Here is a 24,251-nt window from a genome sequence, read left to right as displayed (position 1 = left end):
ATTTCTACAGGAGACCTAACTATCGTAACAAAGGAAAAAACGATTCAGGTCGGAACCGGTTCCGAGGTGGTTTCCGTCTTCGGAAAGGTAATCTATGTATGAAAACTAAATTTGCATTTTTTTGGTCTCCCAGCAGATTCTCTCAAGTGGTCTGTAGCCGATTGTCGCCAAATGCCGGATCGGTATCAGAATGTTCCACTTTCCTTTGTGTTTTTTTTCTTCTCCCATATTCAGTCTTCGAGACAAGGGGAACCCTTCTGGCTGGCAACGGCTCAATTAGCTCAATCAATTATGTTCGTTGCACTTTCGCCTGGTCGACTCAAGGCTGTTATTAGCTTATTCGTGCGAATTGCGTTGACGCTGACAGCCGGTCTCGGGTGAATGTATGCCGATGGGAAGGGACAGCCCGTCGATTGCGTCACAACATCCTGTATCTCACCGATATACGACACCGGATCGGAAATGTCACCCAATCCCGGGCGATGCGTTGGTTCTAAAGACGACGACTGCGGGGAGGGAATTAAATTACACACACTCACACACATCGGGCTGAGCTAGTTTAAGCGCTCGCTCAGGAGAATTGGGATGAAATTTGAAACCGTTTTGATCGATCGTAAAATGGCGACATTGTCGGCCAGCAGTGACACCTGCCTCCCTGCGATGACGTCTGGTTGTCACAACGTGCTTGTCGATCGCAGCCCGCTTCGCTACCGATCATCGGGGTTAAGCATAAACCGGTAGCTGATTAAATATTGAAATTTCATCGTTTACTGTCTAGAATGGGTTGGATTATTTTTAGTTACACATGGCTTCTGTTATATTATCGGTTAAAACAAGTTGGGATACTCTAGAAAAAAACTAATCACTCAAGAATCTAGAAGCAAAGACTTTTGTGCGTGGAAACAAATTTACGATCCTGTCAGACGAACAAAAAAAAAGCACAGAAGCCATTCGGCGAAATATTATTTATGTGAGTTTTAAAGTTCGCTTACCACCGCAAACAGGCAAAAAAGTGGAACAAATAAAATAAACAACTTTGTTTGAGTCCCCCGGTCGGTTGGGACAGCTAGGAATGCTGACGGCCATAAATAATCGCACAATTTAAGGTATTCGAGGCGGAGGCTTACGTGGCACAGACGGTCTCTTCCAGTGAACATCCAGGAAAACACACGAAAATTGCGAGTTCGCACCTTGAGACAGTTTGTTTGAAGTTGTTCGGGTACTTTTTTTTAATAGGATTCCAGGAGACATCCTGATTTGCTGCAAAAGATACAAGTTAGTATTTCTCTATTCGGTTGCAGGCTGCAGGATATCAAATCAGACGAAACACAAGAAAGCAGCAGATGTTGCCTGTAGCGAGGGATTTTACTTGTGTGAAAGCGAACGACCTTTGCGTTTCTTTTCACAACAAATTCGGCCAACAGCGTTGCTTTCTACCTGAGATTTTATTCTACAGATTACTTCTTTCTTTGTCGCGATACCTTTCAGCGCATCCCGACCTTCGCCAAGAATAATGAGAATTTTCGATCTGTGCTCGGAAACCGAAACAAAGTTTAAACAGCTGACTGATATACTTTTTCATCCTAATGATTGTTTGTTATTGATGGATAATCATATTTCCGCTTTTAACTAAAAAAAAGAGAATAAAGGAAGAACAGGAACAAACGAGAATTCGGGACTCCCAGCAACCCAAAATGAACAAAGCACATATGGTGTATAAAATTGTACAAAATTAATTCTTCAACTGCTTACGCGCGAGCGCGCACTGGCTGTCTGGTTAGCGCAGGATATTCACTGCATTAAAATTTAAATTAGAGATTTTTTCCGAACCAACTGTCACACGGTCGGTCGGTTGGTCGATCCGGACCGGATGGTACAGCAACTGGCACTTTGTGTGATTATTTGCTGTGTCGGAAAATGTAAATACCGTTCGTTTCTGCAGAACCAACCAGCGAAGTGCGGGTGTTCAAATACACCGTTACTGTTTCATTTTATTTTACTTTTTTATATTGAAGCCCTTATCTTCCAGCAGGCCAAATGGAAAAAAAGAAATCAATCGTAATGGCACATGCGGTTATCGGTAACACCTTATTTGAAGGCTTCTTTTTTCTCTTTCCCCAGGAAGAGGTGGAATCAATATTTTATGAACGAGTTTAATCGAGCAGTTAATAAAAAATCAATAAATTGTACTCGCTCGGAACATCTGCAGGTTTGTTTGCGTTGCTCACCCGCAACGGCACACCGGGCGTTTTACTGGACGAGGGGTTCTGCACTGAAATAAAATTTAAAAAACCAATCGACAGCCAAATCGCAATCCTGTTAGCGATCCGCCAAATCGCGCATTAAAGCAATTATCGACTCACCCCTCTTTAGTGACTCGTTAACACCGGTCGGGCGGGCGCTCGTGCCCACTGATCAAACAGTAAAGAAAGAAAGGATCTTCTCTACACAACTGGCAAAGAAGAAACCTGCAGCTGAACGGCAACAACGGTCGCCGACGAATGTAAACAAAACACGAAATGGTAAGGCGAGTTATGTATGCGCGTTTCGCGGGTACAACCTGTCCCTATAAGTTTCTCCGGCTCGGGCAGGCGCTAGCCGCACACATGTTTCACTTTTTCACGCGATTAAAGCGAAAACGGGTTACAATGGAGAGCGCAAATATTTTGACGGTTGAAAATTGGTGCTGCGCCACTTTGTTTCCTTTGTTTTGTATGTTATTTTTCCTGTAACGTTCGCTCTCTTTGTTTATTGCACTCTTTTCCCGGTTGCATTCTGCGGCATCCGTCTCTGATGAAGTGCATTGACATCGGGTCGGGGTGTGCGAACCTTTCGGGCGGCAGTTGTGAGCAAAGATTTTATCGCTTCATTAAATTTGTTAGGGATTGATTTATGGAGACAGCCGCCACAGGGCGGCTGGCGGTTTTTGGCGCTCTGGGGTTCTTAACCTCACTTTGTGCGGGTTACTGTCAGGAATTGTCAAAAACTAAGCTTACCTTTTTCTCCGTCAGTTTTTCGCAGCGTCGGGTTTTGCAGATCTGGTGGCTCTTGTCGTTCCGACAGGGCGCACAATCGCCGCAGTTATCCTTGCGCGAGCAGCCAATACACTCACCGCAACGCTTGCGCTTTTTCTTTGTCTGCGAACGAAAAATAAGAGCAAATTGAGGAATTTTATTTTCAATACGATTGGTTCCGTGTTCTTACCTGCTTCTCACCCGGTAGGCCACCGTCGTCGGTGTCCATGCTCATGGTATGCATGGGACTCTTGAAGTTGGCGGTACTGGAGATAGCCGCCACCTGTCCCGGATTGCCACTTTCGCCAATTTCCATTGCACTTCCCTCGGACTCGGCACTGGACTCGAGCGAGGGGGCCCGCATTTTCCGCCGTTCCTTTTTCCGATTGTCAGCGATCCGCGTTATCTGCGCTGACGTGTGAGTACTGCTGTCCAGGTTCGCCGAGGAACTGGAGAGCTTGCTGTTGTTGGTGATGTGGTGCTCCTGAATCGCTGGAGTCACCAGATTGTGCTGAGATTGATGCAAATGATGCTGCGATGGTTGGTGATGATGGTGTTGCGGATGGGACTGAGGCGGTGTCTGAGCATGGGCTCCATTGTGCGAAAAGATGGTATTGTCCAGCAGTGGGTTCTGGAAATTGCTATGATGAAGGGTTCCGTTCTTCAACGGACCTAAGTCGAAGTCAACCACTTCGTTCTTGATGACCGTTACGGTGGGAATGGATTGCGGTTGAAAGCTAGAGATCGGCTGGTACAGCTGTATGTGGCGCTCATCAATGTACTGCTGGTTAATGGTTTGTATATCACGGGCCTGAATAGGGGCAGGTACTATAGGGTACGGACGAGGATTCACAGCACTGAGCGTGTGGAAACTGGAGCCTCCGATTGGCGTGAGACCACCCTGTAGTGGTGTCAGTGGAGTCGGTGTGAGCTGCGTTAACTGAGTTAGCGAACCACCCGTATTTGGTGATGCGGAGCTCGGAGAAATTGGCACTGGGACGGCCGTAACTTGGGGCAAACTGGGATCCGTTGCCATGGCCGTCTCCGAGTATCCGTGAAATTGACTCTGGAAGGACGGTAGCTTCGGAAACGGTTCAAATCCACCTCCACCACCGCTTCCATTACTGATGGTCGCGCGTTGATCCTTGGTATCCATCTCCCAAGGTCTTGTATAGCTACTATTGCTTGTCTGGGACGAAATTACATCACCTCCGTTAGCGGAACCGTTTGAGCGCTCCTGACGGTCGTAGTAGTCCCATGAGGGCTCCAGCTCGGCGGTGAATGAGGCAAACGAAGGTAAACTATGATCCGTAGTTTCCTCCGCAGTGCTAGCACTCATCATCGATGTCATACTACATCTTACGTTTTGTTTAGCTAGTACACACACACAAAGTCACAGTTGTTCGTTCACTATTGTTCGACCAATCGCGCTCGCCTAGTGCACTCACAGTACGTTCAAGTTCAAGACTAGAGAAACCGAAATCTTCCGAAAAAATACAATCGAAAACCGAACTAGGTAGTACAAAGTTCAACACTGGATTCGTTCAAAGCTCACTGGGTTTTTATTTTGGTTTTGGTTTGCTCTTCCCTTCCTGAGAGAGGTAGATATCTGAACACGATTAACAAAACACCGTAGTTGTTCTATTTAGTTTATCTGTTTTTGTTTTTCTTTACTAAGATTCTGTTTGATAGTAGGTATATATTTGTTTTTCACTACTGCGGCACCTCCCGTCGGTGCCGACTGATTTGCGCAATTTTTTTCCTGCGGTTTCACGTCAGGGGGTAAATATGGTTCTGCGTTCTGTTTGTTCTGTCACTCTCGTATCAAAAATAAATCACCGCCAGCTCGCTGCTCGCTTGCTCTCTTTCTCCCTCGGTGAAGGTAACATTGTCACTTAAGATCAAAATTTGAACACTTTCACGATTTGTGGTTGATTTTCACTATTTTTGTTTTGTTTGTTTTTCGGTTAGAGACTATTACTTTGTTTTGTTTAGTTTTTTGCTATCTTCTTTGTTACTGATTTGTTTTGTACTTGCTTGTTTTGTGTTTGTTTTTGTGTTTTGTTTATGAGTGAAAACGAAAGTAATACTGCCGGCGAGAAAATTTGTGCCTTTGTTTTGCAACGGTTTTCGGTTCAATCGACTTATTGTCAGCTAGCTAGCTCGGACTACAAATAGATTTTTTTTTCTTTTTTTCTCTGTCTTGTTTTTTTTTTTTCGTTTAAATTTGTTTGTGTAAATGGATTCTTTTAGTGCTTAATTTGTACTTTGCTGTTGTTTGTTTAGTTTGGTTTTGCTTTCAGAACTGTTAAACAATCGATTTTTTCTTGCTTCGTAAATTTAATGACTTTGTTTTTTGGTTGATGAAATAAATTAGTGGGTTTTTAGAATTTTAATTTTACTGACTCGAACGTGCGATGAAGTTTTACTGAACGATCCGATTTGAGGGTTTTGAATAAGTTAAATAAATAAATAAATTAGGTTTACTATAAATACATAAATATAGTTTAAATTAATTTATAAGAAAACTTTTAAAAGTAGATTGAAGTTTCACATGTGATGCTTCATTGAATAGATTGTTTGTTTCATATGGGCTTTGGTTTTACGTTCCAATCGGCATCTGAAAGTAGAGAGATAATTAGAAAACTGACATTAGTGTGTGACTTTCAACCATATTATAGATGCACTTTATTATTTAAAAGCGTGCAACAACCAAAACCAATTAGAGTAAGTATTTCTGATGCCAGACGGGGGAAAATAAATTAGAAACACAAATTTTAATCTTAATTCTACAAAGATATGAGATCGCACACTTCGGTGGAGTAAGGGGGACACCGAAGAAGTGTTAAATCTTAGCACATCCTGCTACGCCGGAGTGGCGCGACCACCTCGCCACCCAAAAGCAGATTGCGAATCCGGTGCTCTGCTCTTTTGAATATTTTAATTTTAATTCGTAGGTAAACGCACGTACCGTGCGCGCAGGATATGGGAGTATTCATTCAAGAGGGTTGCCGTATCCTTGTAATTCTTCTAATCATATGCGAAACGAATGCCGCCGAAATTGCGCTCTTATTCATGCTGTCTCATTATTCAGGTGCCGAAGCGAGAATGTTCCGCCGGCTTTCAGAATGAGGTGTGATAATTTTATGCGAATTAGTTGCTGCAAGGATATGCCAACTTTGCAACGTTTGTATGAGGTACGTAAATATTACAGCGTTTTTTTACTCGACTGAACAATATTTTTCTGTTTGAATGTGCGAAACGTTATTGTTTCACCAACCATATTGAATTGCAAAAAGTGAACAAATCGTGAATCTTATCAAAATCACACTGTCTTCTAACAGCCCTAGGTTCGAAGATAGTTGAGTTGAAATTTCCATTTGGAAAACACTTCCGACTTCGGCGCAGCAGGTGGCATTATTCTTTAGGACTTTGACTCACGTGAAAACGCCTTCCACGAGGGTTCCAGGGAAGCTGCGGAGAGCGTTTTCTTTTTACCTTGGCGCTCAAGATTCTAGAACCAGCAATGCTGTCAATAAAAGAAGGAGAAAAATCAACATGTCATCCCGAACCTAGCGACGACGTACAATCCGAACGTGCGGTGAATTGCCAGCTTTTCCGCTGTCAGGATGGAGGTAAAAAACCGATTTTCGGCCTCTGACTAAGGGTTAGACTCAAACAACACGTAGTTTTTTCACGTTACACTCAGAATAAAACACTAATATTTTCAAAATTGCATCCAGACATCAAAATCATAGCAAAATGTTGAAAACGTAGCTTAGTGAGCTTGAACTTGGGCTTAATTGACAAAATGTAGTTCGATTAATTTGCGTCTCGAATTAGTTTGATTATTCTAAAAACAAACCTGTTCATAAAAGCTAATTGACAGAACGAAAAACAGTTACCCTAGAGCAGCATCCTTCGAGCTCCGCCCCCTCTATCACTCGCTCATCCGCTACTAGTAAGAGTGGTGATTTTCGCCTGTGCCTGCGACATTCCAGTTTCGACAATATTTTTTAATATTCATGGATGAGTTCACCTGAATTTGATGATGTATCGAACGTCTTCGTCGACGTCGCACCCGCTACCATTCCCGACTGCTACTACTGCTGTGTGTGTGATTGGTTTCCGCAGCTCAATCGTCCCCGTCGCGTCGCGACGTCGACCAGTTGCCATGTCGCGCTGCGAGAAGACAACCGGAAGAAAACCAACAACAGCCCGAAGATTGCGGCTTCTGGGAGGAAAATATTTGCTTTTCATGACTGGGATTAAAAAAACCCTCTTTCCTGTCGGGGGCCAGCTCAGCATGACATGTTCGTCTATATTTGCGCGCACAGGCAGACAGTAGCGGATTCGCTCAACACCTGAATAATTGGAAATCAGTCGCGCGGTTTCTCATAGGCTCTACGAGAAAAAAAAATAAAATACAGCCCAAAAACAGTCGAAAGAAAAGCAATCTTCGAAATGCAAAATCGTTACCCCCGCATCTACCAAAAAACACCCTTCCCTTCAGTAAACTGGGGCGCTGTTTCGAAACTTGAATCACGTAAAATCTTAACACGCGCTCCGACGCGTATTGCAAATTTGGCTTTCCGCACTGTCTTCGTGTGTCGCGAGTGAAATACGGCATGAGGCATGATCTAGGATCCGAATAAAAAATCACTTGCAATAATAACAGCCGATTTTTTTCGCTTCCAACGGTGCCAAGAATAGATAGGAAGATAGGAAAGCTCCGACTCGGGTGGAACGTGAGGTACGTGTGTTGATAAAAAAAGAAGTGAAATAAATTGTAAATTGAAAACGTAACTCATGCGAAATATTATTTTCTGAAATTCAATTTTTTTCCTTAACACCAACCAAGTGTCGCAGAAGCAACAGACAACCTGTGAAATCATCTCTGTGAACCAAGAACTCGTACACTGGCTTGATTTAGGAGGGAATTTAGTGGGGGCTTATCCTATTTACTCGAGGATGATGATTCCGGAAAACACTGACGTAACTTTAAAATTGGCACGACAAAAAAATGTTCTACAGTAGAATGTAAATCGTGACAAAGAAAGTTTTATTCTTTTTTGTAATAAATTCACATAATCACACGAGTGATCCAAATTGATACCGAACGTATCCGAGTTTGTAATTTATTTATTGAATTTCCATCGCGCAACAATTAAGCATCGAGAACTAATTATAATAATTAAATTGAGTGGGTCGTTCTGTCTCTTTCGTCCGCCAAATCGTTCATTTTGGGTGGCAATCTCATTAGGCAAAATTGATTCGGACGATTCTATACTGTCGACGATGACGACGACGATCATCGCCATCATCATTACTTACACAAACAAACAAGCAAAGAAGCAGAAAAATCCGGCGTCGTACAACTGGAAATTGGAAAACACTCCGTCGTCTCCGGAGCGCGGCTCGGCAGTTCGCCACAGTTCTTCAACCACCCGAAAAAAGATGACATTTCAACGAAAATTGTCCATGAAAAAAAAGCACAACTCTCGCAGCAGTGGCGAGGATAAAAGCTTCAGCAAAAGTTTCGGAATAAATTATAAAACTTTCTAGCTGGCTTCTTTCCGACACCATGGTAGAAGCAGGTACTTTTTCGCGCTGCCGTTGTTGTTCCCCGTTCTGCCGGTGTGCGATGACGACGAGGAAGAGAACGAGGATTGCGATAGTTGCCGGCCAAATAATCACAGATAAATGGAGCAGTTCCGGCGTTAGTGTGAGGTTGTTACCACACTAAGATCAGAACATAGAAAATCATTTTTGAAATTGATATAATCGATCGAAATACAGAATAAAGTGTTTCTAGATGAAGTTTGGAAAGAAACATGTCAACGATTTGAGTTCTCGTGGACTTCCCTAAGATGTATAGATTAAAGTGGATTTTTATAAGGTGTGTAGATTAAAACTCTTCAAAAGCGTAAAACATGAGATTCCAAGGATGCAAAAAATCGGTAATCGAGAACTCAAAATTAAATCTAATATTTGTCCAACATGTATTAGCGAATACAGGCCTTCCATAAGATTAAAAAGGCGATCCGCTAAAAAGTTATTTTTCAAGATTCAATAGAAATAAGAAATCAATAATTTTCTGGATTTCGAAAGTAGTATTTTTGCACAACTTATAGAATATGGTAATGATGAGAAAATATTTCCTACGAAACACAGAATTGTAATAAAACATCTTTAGTTTACTCATTCTCTTCTTAAGGGGTTGTGGATTTTATTGGCAGATTAGTGACAGTTTTATGCATTATTGTGACAGTCAAACTCCATATTTTTTAAATTTACCACTCATTGGTTCTGATACCAATGATTCTAGTGCCAACTTTTAGGTTGGTTTCTCCGGGAACAACTAAAACAAACGTTCCATAATTGACAATTCACTTATTTTTTAATTAATATTTCTATGGATATTAAAAAGTTCTATGTTTGTTATTGTTATACTGTCCACTTTCGATGAATTTGTGTAAACATTCCAAATTAAATATAAAGTTTTATTGTATACAATGATTGGTAGGTTTAATTTTGAAGTTTAAACTCCCCTGGTTGATCAATGTTCCGATACTAATGAGTTATGAATTTAAGACAGTGCATAAGAAGTATACAGGGTGTTGAGAAGCTCACTTGACATCCTTTAAAGGGTGATAGAGGACCCTATTTGATGAAAAAAATCCTTCTACGCATATGGCAAAAATTTAATTACTGCAGAGTTATTCACGTTTTTCAGTTTTCGGTCATGTTTACCTTTAACAAAGTCTTGCACAACAAGTATGATAGCTAGATCAATTTTGTTGGTTTCCCGGGAAAACTGAGAAAATTTCGTAATCTATAGTGTCTAATAAATGTCGAATTAGAGAGAATAAAAAGCTCTTAGAAAGGAACAAATGTAAAATCAAATGTTTTTTGAGAACTAAAGTGCAGTTTGCTCTCTGAAAAGTGTAGTAAACATGGGTTTTGTTGTTGACCAAATAAAACATTGAAGTCTACTCTACAAGTTGTTTTTGACACCAAGCATCTAACTCTTTTAGTTTGGCTACTATTTCACTTTAAAAGCGATAAGCTGCACCTCTATTTAGTGTAGTAAGCAGAGATGCGAAATTTCGAAACTACAAAATGAAAATCACACGACAGAAATTTCATTCTCTCAAGTTGAAACTGATATGGAGTGTCACCCGTGTATATTCTCAGTGATAATCATGTCAGTCAGCGACAAAAATAATATTGTCTAGAAAACTGTTGAATATAGGTATTTGATCTGAGCCAATCCAATGCATAAAGTCCATGAAGTAAATAAGCGTTTACAATCGCAAACACATAAAGATCGCTGGAACAACACAGCGCGTGCGAAATCGCAGTATTCAGTATTACCACTGTCAACTGATTGAAGCTGAAAGTTATCCCATTTTCAGCTCGTTCGTGCTGAAATTGATATTCACAGCTTTCGATTTCAACTGACATTCTGTTGCTGACAGTGAAGTGATTCACAATATTCTGCTCCACTGTGTAACGAAATGTTTCAAGCATTGATCTAGTATGCAGTGTATGCTGTGTACAAGGCGTCAACGATTTTGTTCATTGGCCCAAAAACATGACCTGTGCAAAATTTCTGTTCAATCGTACATGGTTTAGAGGTGCCTGAAAGCACTCAAATTTGGAGAACCAACATTAATGTTTAAAAGAAGACTGAATAATACCTCACTTTTATGAATTTGACCGCACTACATTTAATAAGACATTTGTCAGTTAAATTACATTAAATTAATAAATAAATAAATAAACATGTGTCTATTTACGCTCAAAAATCTACCAACGGGGAAGGTACATGTAATTCGGAGAATTGAATTTTTTTCTATAGCAAATGACTTCAAAATGCATAAAACGTCAAGATCTGGTATTATCTTGAAACAAAAAAATTTTTTTTTTGCCGAAAATCGACTAATTTTTTTTATTAGGTTTAATTATTGTTTCACCCTATTAAACAGTTCAAAAACCATTGAAATGAAATTTATAATGGTGATGCCCTTACCCTTCCGCCTAATTGATATCTCATACTAGATGTACCACACAAATGGACCAATTGATTATAAGTTTTCGTAAGTGGTCCGAGGTTTCTACTTCACTTTTTTCTCAAGTTACCCAGCTTTCCAAAAATCGGAATTTTAAAAAAACTTGACTTCCTTATCAATGAAGCCTCCTTGAACAAACAATAAACTAATTTACATCTGGTTTGGAAGAAGATGTGAGTCATTCTAGAAGCCAATTATAACTATATTTCATATTAAGTCCGAAAAACGGCCAGAAAATAGAGAAGTCCCAGAAATCTATTTTCGATCAAATTGTTTTTTATTTTTTTTTTTTTTGGGATAACACCAGATCTCGACGTTTTATGCAGTTTTGAGTCATTGGCGTCGGAAAAAATTCGATTTTCTCAATGTCATGGGAAACTATTTGGTAGATTTTCGAGGCTAAAAAAATCACAACTTTAGCGCTTTGAGGTACCTCTATACCATATTCGATTGAGCTGAAATTTTGCAGAGGTTATTTTCTTTGGCCAATAAACAAAATGGATATGGTCGGTTCTTTCAGTTTGATGATGAAATTTTCTCCGTAGAGTCATTGTCACTCTAAGGTACCGCGCTACATCAAATTCCAAACACTTAAGCTATGATGTAATTTCTTGCACTAGAAAAACAATGAAAACTGAATCTCATCGGTTTTAAAGGTTCAGCTTGTTAATTATTTTGTTCTATGCTGAAAAATTTAGCTTTTTCATGTGCAGTTGCAATGGTGTGCGTAATACCAGAGGTGGCTGTCACTTTTGTTTTGGTCATTATCGCCATTGTCTTTTATCGCGTTTGTGCTACTGTACAAAAAAATTGCCAATTTACTGAAAAATTACAAAACAACAAAATAAAATAAATAAAATTTAACCTGATGTTTGACACGCGAAGAACGAACGATAATCAAAGCAAACCGATTTTGACACTTTTTTTTGATTTTGACACATACGTGTGAATGTGTTGGTGTCTTCAAAACTGCACTCTGTTGCTTGCGCGGACTGTCCGGGACAGAAAAAGGGTAGTCCGGGATAGTCCGGAAAATGTAAAAAAAAACAGTGATAGGCCAAAGTGTAGTCCGCGGGGTAGCTACACCGCAAAAACGAAAACGACATAAGAAATAGAAAGGGTTTATGAATACTAATTGTCACTTTTTCCAACGCCTACTGATTCCCTGGAAGTGGTTCTACTGTAAACAGCTAAACATCACAGGGGGCAGGACATTCCAAGGAACAAAATGGTATATAATACTCATACTTTTTATTACACTAGCAGAAACAATTCGAATTTTATTGTAAAGTGTTCAAAGTTTGAGACTGAGGAAGTTTGAGAAGAGGAATACCTTGATACTTCCGAAAAAGAAAAGGAAAAATTGTTTCGGTTTACCGCACAAATTTCGACACGAAACATCAAGGGTCAAATGTTCGTCATCACAACCTATCATTGTGTTGGTTGATGATTGTAATAGTTGTATCCGTGTTGTCAGTAACGGTGTTGATAGTAGTAGTTAAACTCGTGGTTTCACTATTGGTGGTTGCATGAGAAGTATTGTAATTATTGTATGGTGAGTTGTTTTTTTCATTTTCTAAGTTTGTTTCTTCTTCTCTTCTTTCTATCCAACAAAACATATTACTATTTTTTCTAAACAAAATTACGTGTGATAAAAGGCCAATCTAATTGCACGCAGTAAGCAATATAAATTATTGGAAATTTTGTTTCTACCAGAAATTCCCAATTTATCTGCCGTGATTAATTTATTTTCTTCTGTAGGAGAAAGTACAGTATGAACGAACAAACTATTAACATGTGACGTAGACGCAGTTGTTAATAAAACATTCTGTGAAAAGGTTGGTGATCACGATGGTGAAACACCTGCAATGTTTTTAAACCTTCCTTATAAAAAAGATTTCGTAGAATGGAATTAGAGGTTCACATCGAAAGTACTGAATCTTAAAATTCATTCATTTTAATCCCACCTTGTGGCAGTTTTTGACCGCAGGCAAAAATCTTCAGTAAATTGTTAGATTTTTTCGAAATTCTTTTGGCTTCTTCCCACTTAAAAGCAGTCATTTGAATTTTTGATTTCTGCGACATTTTAATAGTTTTACAGTTATACTGAAACCAAATTACTCCAATCAAACACAGCATAGACTTCTAGTTTGGGTTTGTTTTTATTTATCCATAACACAGTATTGTAGCAACGAATAAAAGGAATTAAGTACACTTTTCCAGTGTTACCAATAATTCTAAAGTGAGATATACGGCGTCGTAATCTCGCTTTTGTCATGTACGCTTTTGAAAATACAGTAGAAGAATCGAAATTTGTACCTTCTGCATAATTTTGGAATGAAATTTTTCGATATTAGTCTTTATAGAAGTGTGAATGCCAAAATTATTATTCTGTTAGCACTGATCAATTATTGCTACACATGCTTACCATAGAAACTGCAAAACAATGCAAAATAACAACGTATCATAGTAACGAATTGAAATCCGAAGTCATTCTGCTCCAGTGTAACCAGAAATTCTACGTAAGATATGCGATGTTGTTGCAATGAACATTTTGTCACCGTGAAGGTAACTAAATTAGGAGTAATTTTGCTTTTCTAATGTATTATTTTGAAAATACACTAGTAGAAAGAAAATATGCACCCTCCATATCATTTTGAGATGGAGTTTTTCCAAAATGGTCTCTGTAGAAGTGTGAATTCCAATATTATTGTGCAGTCAGCACTGATCAATGATTACTAAACACTATCGCATGGTGACGTCAGTTTGAGTTTGACAGATACTGGTAACTTTGTTTACCTTCGTGCGATGCAGTTTTGTTCTTGATTTCAGCTGTGCGTTTCAATCGTGACTTTAACGGCCTTTAACTGTTGTGTTCCTGGTACCAGCTCCCTAAAACAATTTTAAATTGAGCCGCATTTCTACTATGCACACGATTTCCCCATCAGAAAAAAAGCAAAAAGTCCAAAATGTAAACAAAGTTACCACTATCTGTCAAAAAAATGAGGTTAACCCGTAAAGACCCGGGACGGAACTTGTTTTTTGAAAATGCTCGTTCTCAGCACTGGAACGGCCGATTTGGGAAAACTTGGAATTTTATTCAAGGGGAATAGTTGCTTTAAGTTTTGGTAAAGGTGCCACCCCTCTGGACCCCTCCCCGTTTTCGTGAGATTCAAATATGTCTGTGTTTTTTTTTTCTAATTTTTCGAACAAATTGAGCTAACACTGGGAATTTTCATACGTATCAACTGCTCCATGTACCAAATCATGCCAGGTAGATGAAATATGGTATGTAAGAGTTAATTTTGGAGTTTCCAAAATATTTCAGTACAAAATCACAAAACTACGTATTTTTATAAAAATTCAAACAACAAAACCGTTCTTCAAATTTTAAGCTCTACATTTTTGAAGTAAGGTCTCCTGAATCCATACGCGATGAAATATTTATTTTAGCATGCAAATATTTTGAGAAAAACGAGTTTAAATTCCCTAAAGTACGTATTTTCATGGAAACCTGATTTTCTCAGTCTCCCACAGTAGGTTTCAACTTAGCTCTTAAATTTTCAAGCTCTATATTTCTAGAGTAACGTCTTGTGAATCCAAAGATGCTGAAAGATTCATTCTAGCATGCACAGATTTAGAGAAAAACGAGTTTGAATTCACTAAAGTACGAGTTCTTATGAAAACTTGATTTTCTTCAAATCTGTGCATGCTAGAATGAATCTTTCAGCATCTTCGGATTAAGAAGACGTTACTCTAGAAATATAGAGCTTGAAAATTGAAGAGCTCAATTGAAACCTACTGTGGGAGACTGAGAAAATCAGGTTTCCATGAAAATACGTACTTTGGTGCATTGAAACTGGTTTTTCTCAAAATGTTTGCATGCTAAAATAAATATTTCATCGCGTATGGATTCAGGAGACCTTACCGCAAAAATGTAGAGCCTAAAATTCGAAAAACGGTTTTGTTGTTTGAATTTTTATAAAAATACGTAGTTTCGCGATTTTGTACTGAAATAATTTGGAAACTCCAAAATTCACTCTTACATACCATATTTCATCCACCTGACATGATTTGATACATGGAGCAATTGATACGTATGGAAAATTCCCAGTGTTTGCTCAATTTGTTTGAAAAATTAGAAAAAAAAACACAGACATATTTGCATCTCACGAAAGCGGGGAGGGGTCCAGAGGGATGGCACCTTTACCAAAACTTAGAGCAACTATTCCCCTTGAATAAAATTCCAAGTTTTCCCAAATCGGCCGTTCCAGTGCTGAGAACGAGCATTTTCAAAAAACAAGTTCCGTCCCGGGTCTTTACGGGTTAAAAAGATTTCGTGCGATGGTCTATTGCTTGCCATGGAAACTGCAAAATAACAAAAAGGGTAGTTGTGTTAGTCGTGTGTCTATAGCTTATTTATGATTCCATGTTTATAGTACTGTAACTTTTTTCATGAAATGAATAGTTCGATTTTATCATCACTTCATTTATAGAAGCAGGTGAGTTCGCGTATACACTAAGGTCGTTTTTTACGCGGGGGATGCGTTCCAAATTTGTATGGGCTCGCGTAAAAAACGACTTTATTGAGTTGCAAATATAACAAAGAAAACCGTCCTAAAACGTTAAAACCTCGTTTGAATATGATTGTGGCCAATCTAGAGACCAAAATTCAATATTTTAAATTTTGAGTATTAACACCAAAAAATGTGATTTTTTTTGAAAACTGATATATGATCACTCATGGCCAAAAACGGAAAACGTGATTGAAATGAGGTCGATATCTTGTACCGTTTTTGAGTAATGGAGGAAAGCAACCCGCGTAAAAAAACGCGTAAAAAGCGACCTTACTGTTGTCAAGTTTGTTAGTGTTCTTATGCGTTTTGGTCAAGAAATATTGTGTGCCTAAATTCAAAAAAATAATTCAAAGCTCCGAACTCCTATTTAACACTACATATATAAGTGTCAATGTTAATCATTAGAAGAATGATGGTTATTTGACTCTTGAAGGACATAATAAAGGACCCTGTATGCCAAAACTCAAATTAACGCCGATTCGGTTGATGAAGTACTGGAGCTGGGGTGGAACTTCTGGACCCTGAGGTTTATGAAAAAAAGTTGTCTTTGACGCAAAGGTAGGAGGAGGAGCAGATCAGTTTACCGCAGGATGGCTGAAAATACATTCCCAGTCATCGAGGATGAAGATTAGAAGCTTACATTTCAGGACAAACTTTCAAGAAGAATTTATAGACCGTAACAATTTAAAGCAAAACCAGATAAGATGCATAAGTTTATGGACAAGAAGATAAACTTGTTTGTTCATGTTTATCGGTAACTTCAGCAAGCATGTACGACACCATACGAATCCAACTTTCGAATCCAGAAGAAAGGGACAGGCCTGGCGTGGCATTGAACCAAGCAGTGTCTTCACTGGTTGTAGAGCTGAAAAACTTGTACAAGAGCTGATATGTTTCTCATGATGTAAACTGGGCAGTATGAGCTTCTTATTTATTCACCAAAAATGCATTGGAACGGGATGATTTGAAGCATCTAGGCCATTGCCATTTTCCAATGTATCTTTTCAAAACCGTCCAAAGATTTCTGACGAGTACACGAAACTATATCTATTAGAATCGCTCAAAATGTGAATGCTGGATTTAAAGAGGAATTAGATGCGTTGGATTCGGAATCGAATCAAATTTCTGCTCTCATAAATGCAATGAATATTCGCCTAACTGCACTACTTACGATGCAAGCCACAAACGACGTGTCTGGAACCATGAAAGCATGATGGATTCGGAGTGACGCTGACCAACCATTTTTATTTTGCAAATTCGAGCTTGTGGGTGCTGATCTAACGAAGATGGAATTTGAGAACTGATTTCAGGCGTAGAATTTTCAATTGATGGTTGTCTCATAAATGTGGGTATGAATTGTAGAACATTGACATTAGGAACTTTGAATTATTTGGGAAATTTTGATTCGTATGTATAACAGCATTTTTTAAACTCTTCGGATGCGTATAACTCTGCAAATTTTCAAATTAACCAAATAGTTTCTGCGACGAAAAGTAATTGAGTATTTCATTACTATTGAAATATTTTTTCTCTCGCATTTTATGGAATCAGAAACAGTTGTATTTGACAACAATAAAAGGGACAGCGGAAATGTAAAATATGTGTTATTTTCCCGTTTAAAATTAGCAAATTTTGGCAAGCAATTTTCCACCAAACAGAGCTCTCCGATTCTATTCAGAAATAAATGTTTTTGTTTTGACACACGTCGACAGTTACACTTTTTCAACATTAACTTCTGTACCAGATGCGTGCCGACCACCAGTCGCTCCGCTTATCTGTGACCTGATTTCAATAGAAGAAAAAAAAAGTTACGCACCAAAGAGAACCGGTGAAGGATACAGAAAGTTACCAGCAACGGAATGATTCTTGCCGGCAAAGTTCCTATGCTTGTTCGGTACTCTTTCCACCCTAAAAAAAGCCCCTCCTCCCTGAACACGGGGCAAACTTGGACGACAACTTCTACCACCCAAGCCGGGGCCGAGCCGTGTTGTAACAGAGGCACACAAAGAGCATAAATTTCTTTTAAATTGGGTCACTTTTCCATTACGCTTTGGTCTTTCCATATTTGAATAATTTTTTTTATATCGAAGCCTACGCGCAAGTGGCAAAAAAAGGAATCGCATTGCAGCAGCGAACATCTTAGTACGCCAGTAATAAGTGAGCTTTTTTTGCAAAACAAAATAACCATTTTTTGCTGTCGCAGCTGCAGGGCTGGAAAAAAATCCTATTTTAATTTTCACAAACATGGACTAAGTTTATGCTGTATCGCGCGCACTCACTCAGCCTGAGGAATAAATTAAACCTGGCGAGTAATTAGCTTTGCGTTTGGACGTTGGAACGCCCTCTTCTCTTGTTTGCGGTTCAGCAAGCAATCGTGTTCGTCCTTGCAACAAACATCATGCAAACTGCACCAGCTTCAGTACGTTCATTCAAAAAAAAAAGACCAAAACTCCTGTTTATCGTTGACCCACCTTTCTCAACTATCAGCAGAAATGGCGACATTTCGATTTGAAGCTGTTCTACGCGATAAAAACATAATCGTAAATATGAAATGTCAAGCAACTATTTAGATCAATTGGTATTTTATTTCATCCTTGGGGCGTATTTTCCCCAAGGTTGGCTTCGCCACCGGAATTCATGTGGAAGATTTCCTATTCAGTTTCACGAATGCTTCCGGTAAAATTTACTTTCGGTAATCATGGGAAATGAATGGCGACGATTGCGATTACAGCGACGGCGACGGCACGTGAGGCAAACCAATAAAAACAAGTTGGTTGCACACAGACGGGGAAAACCTTCGTGCTGCGTGGTTCACCATAACCAGGAACGGGAGCGGAGCATCGTGAGTTCACATTGTTATTGTTTTCGTCCTACTTGTTAATGACGGTATTGGTCTCAATACATTACATATCTTTCGGATAGAACGGCCAGCCATCATTTATGGCTCTCGGCATAGAAGGCAGTGCGATAAAAGTTTTCCGCGTACGCACACACACACACAGCCGTACGCACCACGGAAAAACAAAGGAGAAAACAAACCGAGCTTCCTATTGTTGCTAGCAAGAGATGGGTGGTGGTTTCACTTTCGGAACCGGCATGTGTCAACGGCAGGATGGAGAAACGGGCGGAAAAGCTCTCGTTCAGGATAATTTATGAGTAGCTTTGTTCGCATTTATGTATGACCATACGTGCATAGGTGCTGATCCTGGCGTTTTGTCGGCCCATTAACCGAAATAGTTGCCAATGTTTGCGCTGGGGAAATGACAGGGGGAAGTTGTTTCGTTCTTTTTTTTTGTTTTGGTTAGAATAAGTTCTTTGTTTAGAATGGCCTGATTGATACTGGCTATTTAAAGTCCGCTAGAGATGATGATCTGGTAGCGAATTCATACAAAAGAATCACTAGACTAAAGTTTTCTACAAACAGCAACAATACTTAAAGCCCTTTATTATTACAACAAACGTGTCGTTTTGAGTACTAAAACATTCAAATCTTTCGGGCATGTCCACTCGATTGCACAACAAATTATCGAATTCCACCTATCATTCGAAGGCTGGTCTGACCCAACACTAGAGACAGAAATAAATCAACCATTGTACAAACCACCGAAAAAGAAACCCTTAGTTCCTGCGCCAGGAACGGTAGAAATAATTTCTTCAAAGCAATCGGAGTCACGACATACCGGCAAACGGTACCCTGCACAGACCACTTCCAAAAAACCGGCTTCGGGTGCTCTTCATCTTACTTTATTTCAACACATCCATCCGAGTGGAGTAGGGTTTCCCAGCCCCCACCCAATCCGGGCTCTTCCGGCGTGGAGGAACAGCAGCAGCAGCAGCTAGACCGCACCGCGAAGCAGTCACGTTTGAGATAGCAAAAAGATAAATATTGTCAAAAAATATCCTACCGCCAACGTCGACAAAGACGAGGACGACGACGAGATTCTTTGAATCAAGAAAAAAAAGCCGAACAAAGACGCTCCATACCATTCCTTTGGTTCTTTTTTTTTCGAGAAGTGGCAGCCAGAAGCCGGAAAAGTCGAAGACAGCGTCAGCCTTCGCCAGCAGTGAAAGACAGAACACAACAAGAAGACAAAAAAGAAAATGCGGAAAAGATTCAGTAAGAAAAAAATTAAACGAAAACTTTTGAAATAAATTTTAAACTTGTTCTCCCATAAACACCCCCTCAACCTCCGGTTGGTTTTTCGTGCCATGCTTTTCACCAAATGAATAGAGGAAAAGTCTTTGTTTTTTTTTCCATTCCGAGTTCCCCCCGGATCAGCAGAGGAGGATCCTTCAAGTATCTCCTGCCGCTGTCGGTCCGGCTGCTGTTTGTGTCTATGCGTTCTTTGCTGACATCCGAAGAGAAAATTTTTGCTTCGCTTTGCTTTTGTGTGCTTCCTCCTCCGCTTGCTGCCCGTGCGGGAATTGAAGCTCCCCAGCAGAAAGGGCGGCTTAGTGCTTTGTAGCATGGCTGCCAGAAGCACGGGAACACCCAACCACCATCAACTGGTCAGTGTGTGATGGCACCAGAACGAGGATTCCTAGTGCAGCACGTTGCTAGCTCGTGCTGCTGGTGGAAATTGTTCAAATTAGAGAAAATTTGTGGAACGAAAATGGTCGTTTGCGGAGGATTTCCTACTTGGGAAGTATTGCGGGCCACAGAGGAATGCGAGATTGCTTTTTTTCTGTTGTTGCTGTTCGAATGTTCGATACGGAAAGTTGTTGTCCGATCGAAAATAAAGATTGTGAAAAAAGTAAATAGTTGCTGAGAAAATTGGTGATGAGCTTACTAACTGTTATTGTGCTATTGTTAGCTCTAATGTAGTTTTTCCGCTTTATATGTGTATTATGTAATCGCTTTTCAAGCGGTTACCGCGTGGTGGATAATTTCCTTCGAAAATTTTTTCGAACTCTGCAAAATCATATACAAATGATAAACTCTATAATTATTAAAAATAGTGTAAGAAGTGTATGTAAATTATTTAACAAATTTTCCCGAACCATATAGTACATAGATGAAATATAACATACGAAAGAGATACGAAAACGACACACAACGAATAAAAGAATTTTATTCTTGAGTCTTTTTAACGCAAGCTCAATCACCAATCAATCACCTTTTTAACACAAGCACCAATCAAGGTGGTTTCCACAGAAGTTTTTAATTAGTTTTTTTTTTTTGATAGTATTATGAAACTGTTGTTTTATTTCTTGCTAATTATTTTTGAATAATTTTTGACGCATTACTGTAAAATTCTTGAGCCATTTCTAAGTTGCATTTGTATTATTACTTTTCTTTGTTTTAGTTTGATCTTCTTTATTATTTTAGTATTATTTATAGTTTATTTATATCAAACATGGTTCGAAATATTTTGTTAATTATTTTCCATCAAATTTTCACCGCTTCGGTATCATATTTTCTGTTTCTTTTTTGTTATTAATAATTTTAAGCCATTCTTGTAGTGCCTTTTTATCATTACCATTTTTTTTATTTTAGTTTAACACTTTTTGTCGATAACGTTCGTAAACGTGTGGATGATCTGTTTGGATGACTTTATGCGGTGGATGGTTGTAGAAAGGAGCGACACATCTGCACAGGGGGTGCAATGTTGCTGTAACAACTTTTTTTTTATTCTCGCTTATTTTCCGTCGGTCTAGTTCCGCCACTGTTGTGGCCAATCACCGACGCCCAGGGAGGCGACTCCACACCCAGGACCCTAACTCACGACCCGTTTATTGACGGACCGGCGCCAACGGCTTTACTTCCTCATGCGATGGATGGCGTGATCCCAGAGATTTTTCGCCTCAGAAAATCTCCCGGTGTCGGCTAGGATTGAATCTAGACCAGTTTGGTTGGTTGTGAGTGGATCACGCCACCTCACAACCATCGACACCTATGTCGGCGGTGGGATTCGAACCCAGGTGTCGAGCGTGGTTAGCGGAGACGTTACCAACCACGCTAGGCCCCCGCTCACTGTAACAACTTATTTCAATTCATGTTTTCGGTAACAAAAACTCCCTTCCGTGGTCTTTGTAGAGATGCGGACTTGGTCTCTAACAAAGCAAGACTACATTCTAACATTCCTTTCTTCACACAACATTTATTTGACACGGCACAATGCATAAGGGGCCGTTCCTAAACCACGTGGTCATATTTTGATCCCTTTTTATACCCCTCGTACCCCCCGTGGTCTTTCGTGGTCTTTTGGCCAACCTCCCCCCATTGCGACTTTAACCACGTGGTCTTTTCATTTGTCAAGTGCCTAAAATTCGCTTAATTTTTTTAAATTTTTATTTTCAAACATTCAGTACATTCTATATTTCTAAAATGCAAAAGCTTTTGCTCTTGACTTGGTGGCAACAGTAAATTATAAGTCAGGAAAAAAGACCACGTGGTCATTTCGTTAAAACCGTGTGTGGTCTTTCGTGGTCTTTTGACAAACCCCCCCCCCCCCCCCCCCCCGTCCCCGTCTTTATGACCACGTGGTTTAGGAACGGCCCCTAACATTTCTTTCTTATTGTAGGTTTCGTGCGGCACTAGCACAACTCGAACTCATAGTTCCAAGAGAAACAGGAATGGAAAACTAGCGTTTAAAATTACCTTTATCACATCCACGAAAACTATGAACAAGATAAAATCTCTTTTTTACCAACTTTGGAGCATATGTTTGATTTGAATTCCAAAGACACATCAGCTTATAACTCAGTTTTTTGTGAATTTTAAAACAAGTCTTTACAAAACTTAATCATTTTTGACATCGCTTGACATCGAAATTTCAAGATGGTACAGTCAAAACTAAGCTACTTCGTAGACTTTTTAATCGTTTGAATATCATTTATGAATTTGCTTTGTATCTGATTTCTACTGTTTTAAATCATTTCGGCATTATTTTCAAATCGTTACAATATCATTTTTACTGTATTTTTTGCAACATTTCTGTTGAACTTTTTTGTTTTTGTTAAACTTTCGTACAAGTTTTATTATTATTAGCTATTTCCATCATCTTTGAAGTCTGCAGGGTACAATTTTATTTTGACCCTATTTTTGTGTTGCCTTCATATTATTACTCCAACAACGATGTTTTAACATTTTTTATTTATCAACTCTTTTCATTTTTATTATTTCTGTCTCTATGTATATTTTTGCAGCATTTCAATTAACTGTATAGCATTGCATTATCGTTCAAGATTTTTGTAACAATTCATAACATTTTGTTATCGGTTTTGTTGTATTTTGATTTATTTATGATGCATTTTTTTGCTATTTTTTGGATACATTTGTTGTACAAGATTATTTTATTATTTATGCATGTTTTGTATCTTTTTGAACTAGTGATGAAAGATATATTATTGTTGTCCTACTCTTTTCATAAATTTTGTATTCTACAAATATTTGCTCGAAAAATGGATTGCAACCTTGGAAACAGTTTGAATTTGTGTATTCTGGACAGGGTGACTATTTTGCAGCACTTTTGATTGAAATTGAAAAATTAACCACAATAAGCATTAGTTTTAACGGGTGATAACTAAAATTTTGGATTTTTTTTCAGGGCTCTATTATTCAACAACAACACGTTCAGAAAACAAAGAAAGTACGTATATGTAAGCTCTTTGTAAACGACAACTTTGGAAAATGCTTAGTCGACCTGCTAATTTGAGTTTTATGAAAAAATTCAATTTTTCACGTTTTTTTTTTATTTTGAATTTTTTTTATCACCTAAAAATCCTCTAAAACCGAATCCAAATATATTTTTTGTTCTTACTTCGGAGTTCAATGTTACTTGGATGGTCCAATGTTAGCTTGTTGTGGCTCAAATTTTGTTGTTACAAATTTATTTGCTCTGAAAATTCATAATGTTGGTGTTTTCTGAAATTAACAAACGTGTTAAACTTTACGCTAACAACCATTGCACCATACCCAACCAGAAAACCAGAAAAAACTCAAAAATTCTATCTTAAATCGTTCTTGAGCTATTCAAGTTTAGTTAATATTGTAAAATCTGATAATCTTCAGTATGTTCAACATCGAGTCAACCATTCTTGACAACGGTTGCTCAGCAACATTAGTTTGTTTGAATCTGTAGCAATATACACTAAGGTCGCCTTTTACGCGTATTTTCACGCGGTTATTTTTGCGCTCAATCCGGAATTTACGTGTTTTTTTACGCGAATTCCGGAATTGACGCGGTTTTTTTATGCGGATTCCTGAATTGACGTGGTTTTTTACGCAGATTCCGGAATTTACCCGGTTTTTTGTTACGCGGATTCCGGAATTTACACGTTTTTTTTACGCGGCACGTTTCCCCACGTAAAAAGCGACATTAGTGTCCATAGTAGGCGCTGCGATTAACCAGACTAACCAGTCCTTGAAACCTGAACGATGTCGCCCAGACTCAAAGTCAAGAAAGATATTTCAACAGGCGCAACAGGCCGGAAGAAATTTTCAAAGGCACGTGTTTCTTCCAAACAAGAAGTAGGGGAACTGCTCCATTATTCATCTCATTAAGCCGATATTCACGAAGAATGCACGGATTAAACACCAAATTTCCACGAAATCATTGAACAAATAAACAGAATATGCTTAC

The 24,251-nt window shown here is 39.0% G+C and overlaps 2 protein-coding genes across 5 annotated transcripts in view; one reads left to right on the top strand and one right to left on the bottom strand.

The window, feature by feature from the left end:
- Positions 1–24,251, bottom strand: part of LOC129725958 (methylcytosine dioxygenase TET) — a 296,289-nt gene that overhangs the window by 255,357 nt on the left and 16,681 nt on the right. For all 4 annotated transcript variants that reach the window (XM_055682423.1, XM_055682425.1, XM_055682426.1 and 1 more), the window contains exons 2-3: positions 3,205–5,634; positions 2,997–3,137 (exon numbers count right to left, since the gene is read on the bottom strand). In XM_055682423.1, the coding sequence (XP_055538398.1) occupies positions 2,997–3,137; positions 3,205–4,365 (1,302 nt within the window). In that variant the 5' untranslated portion in view covers positions 4,366–5,634. The remainder of the gene's footprint in view (positions 1–2,996; positions 3,138–3,204; positions 5,635–24,251) is intronic.
- On the top strand, positions 12,318–16,880 carry LOC129719648 (uncharacterized). Its single transcript, XM_055671040.1, is given in 7 exon segments — positions 12,318–12,495; positions 16,100–16,120; positions 16,123–16,178; positions 16,180–16,258; positions 16,261–16,413; positions 16,416–16,711; positions 16,713–16,880. Coding segments are annotated over 7 exon segments (951 nt in total).

This window comes from Wyeomyia smithii, chromosome 2 (assembly GCF_029784165.1).
Source record: "Wyeomyia smithii strain HCP4-BCI-WySm-NY-G18 chromosome 2, ASM2978416v1, whole genome shotgun sequence".
Lineage (NCBI taxonomy): Eukaryota > Metazoa > Arthropoda > Insecta > Diptera > Culicidae > Wyeomyia > Wyeomyia smithii.
The sequence above is the reverse complement of the archived record's forward strand: the minus strand, read 5'-3'. Positions and strand labels throughout refer to the sequence as shown.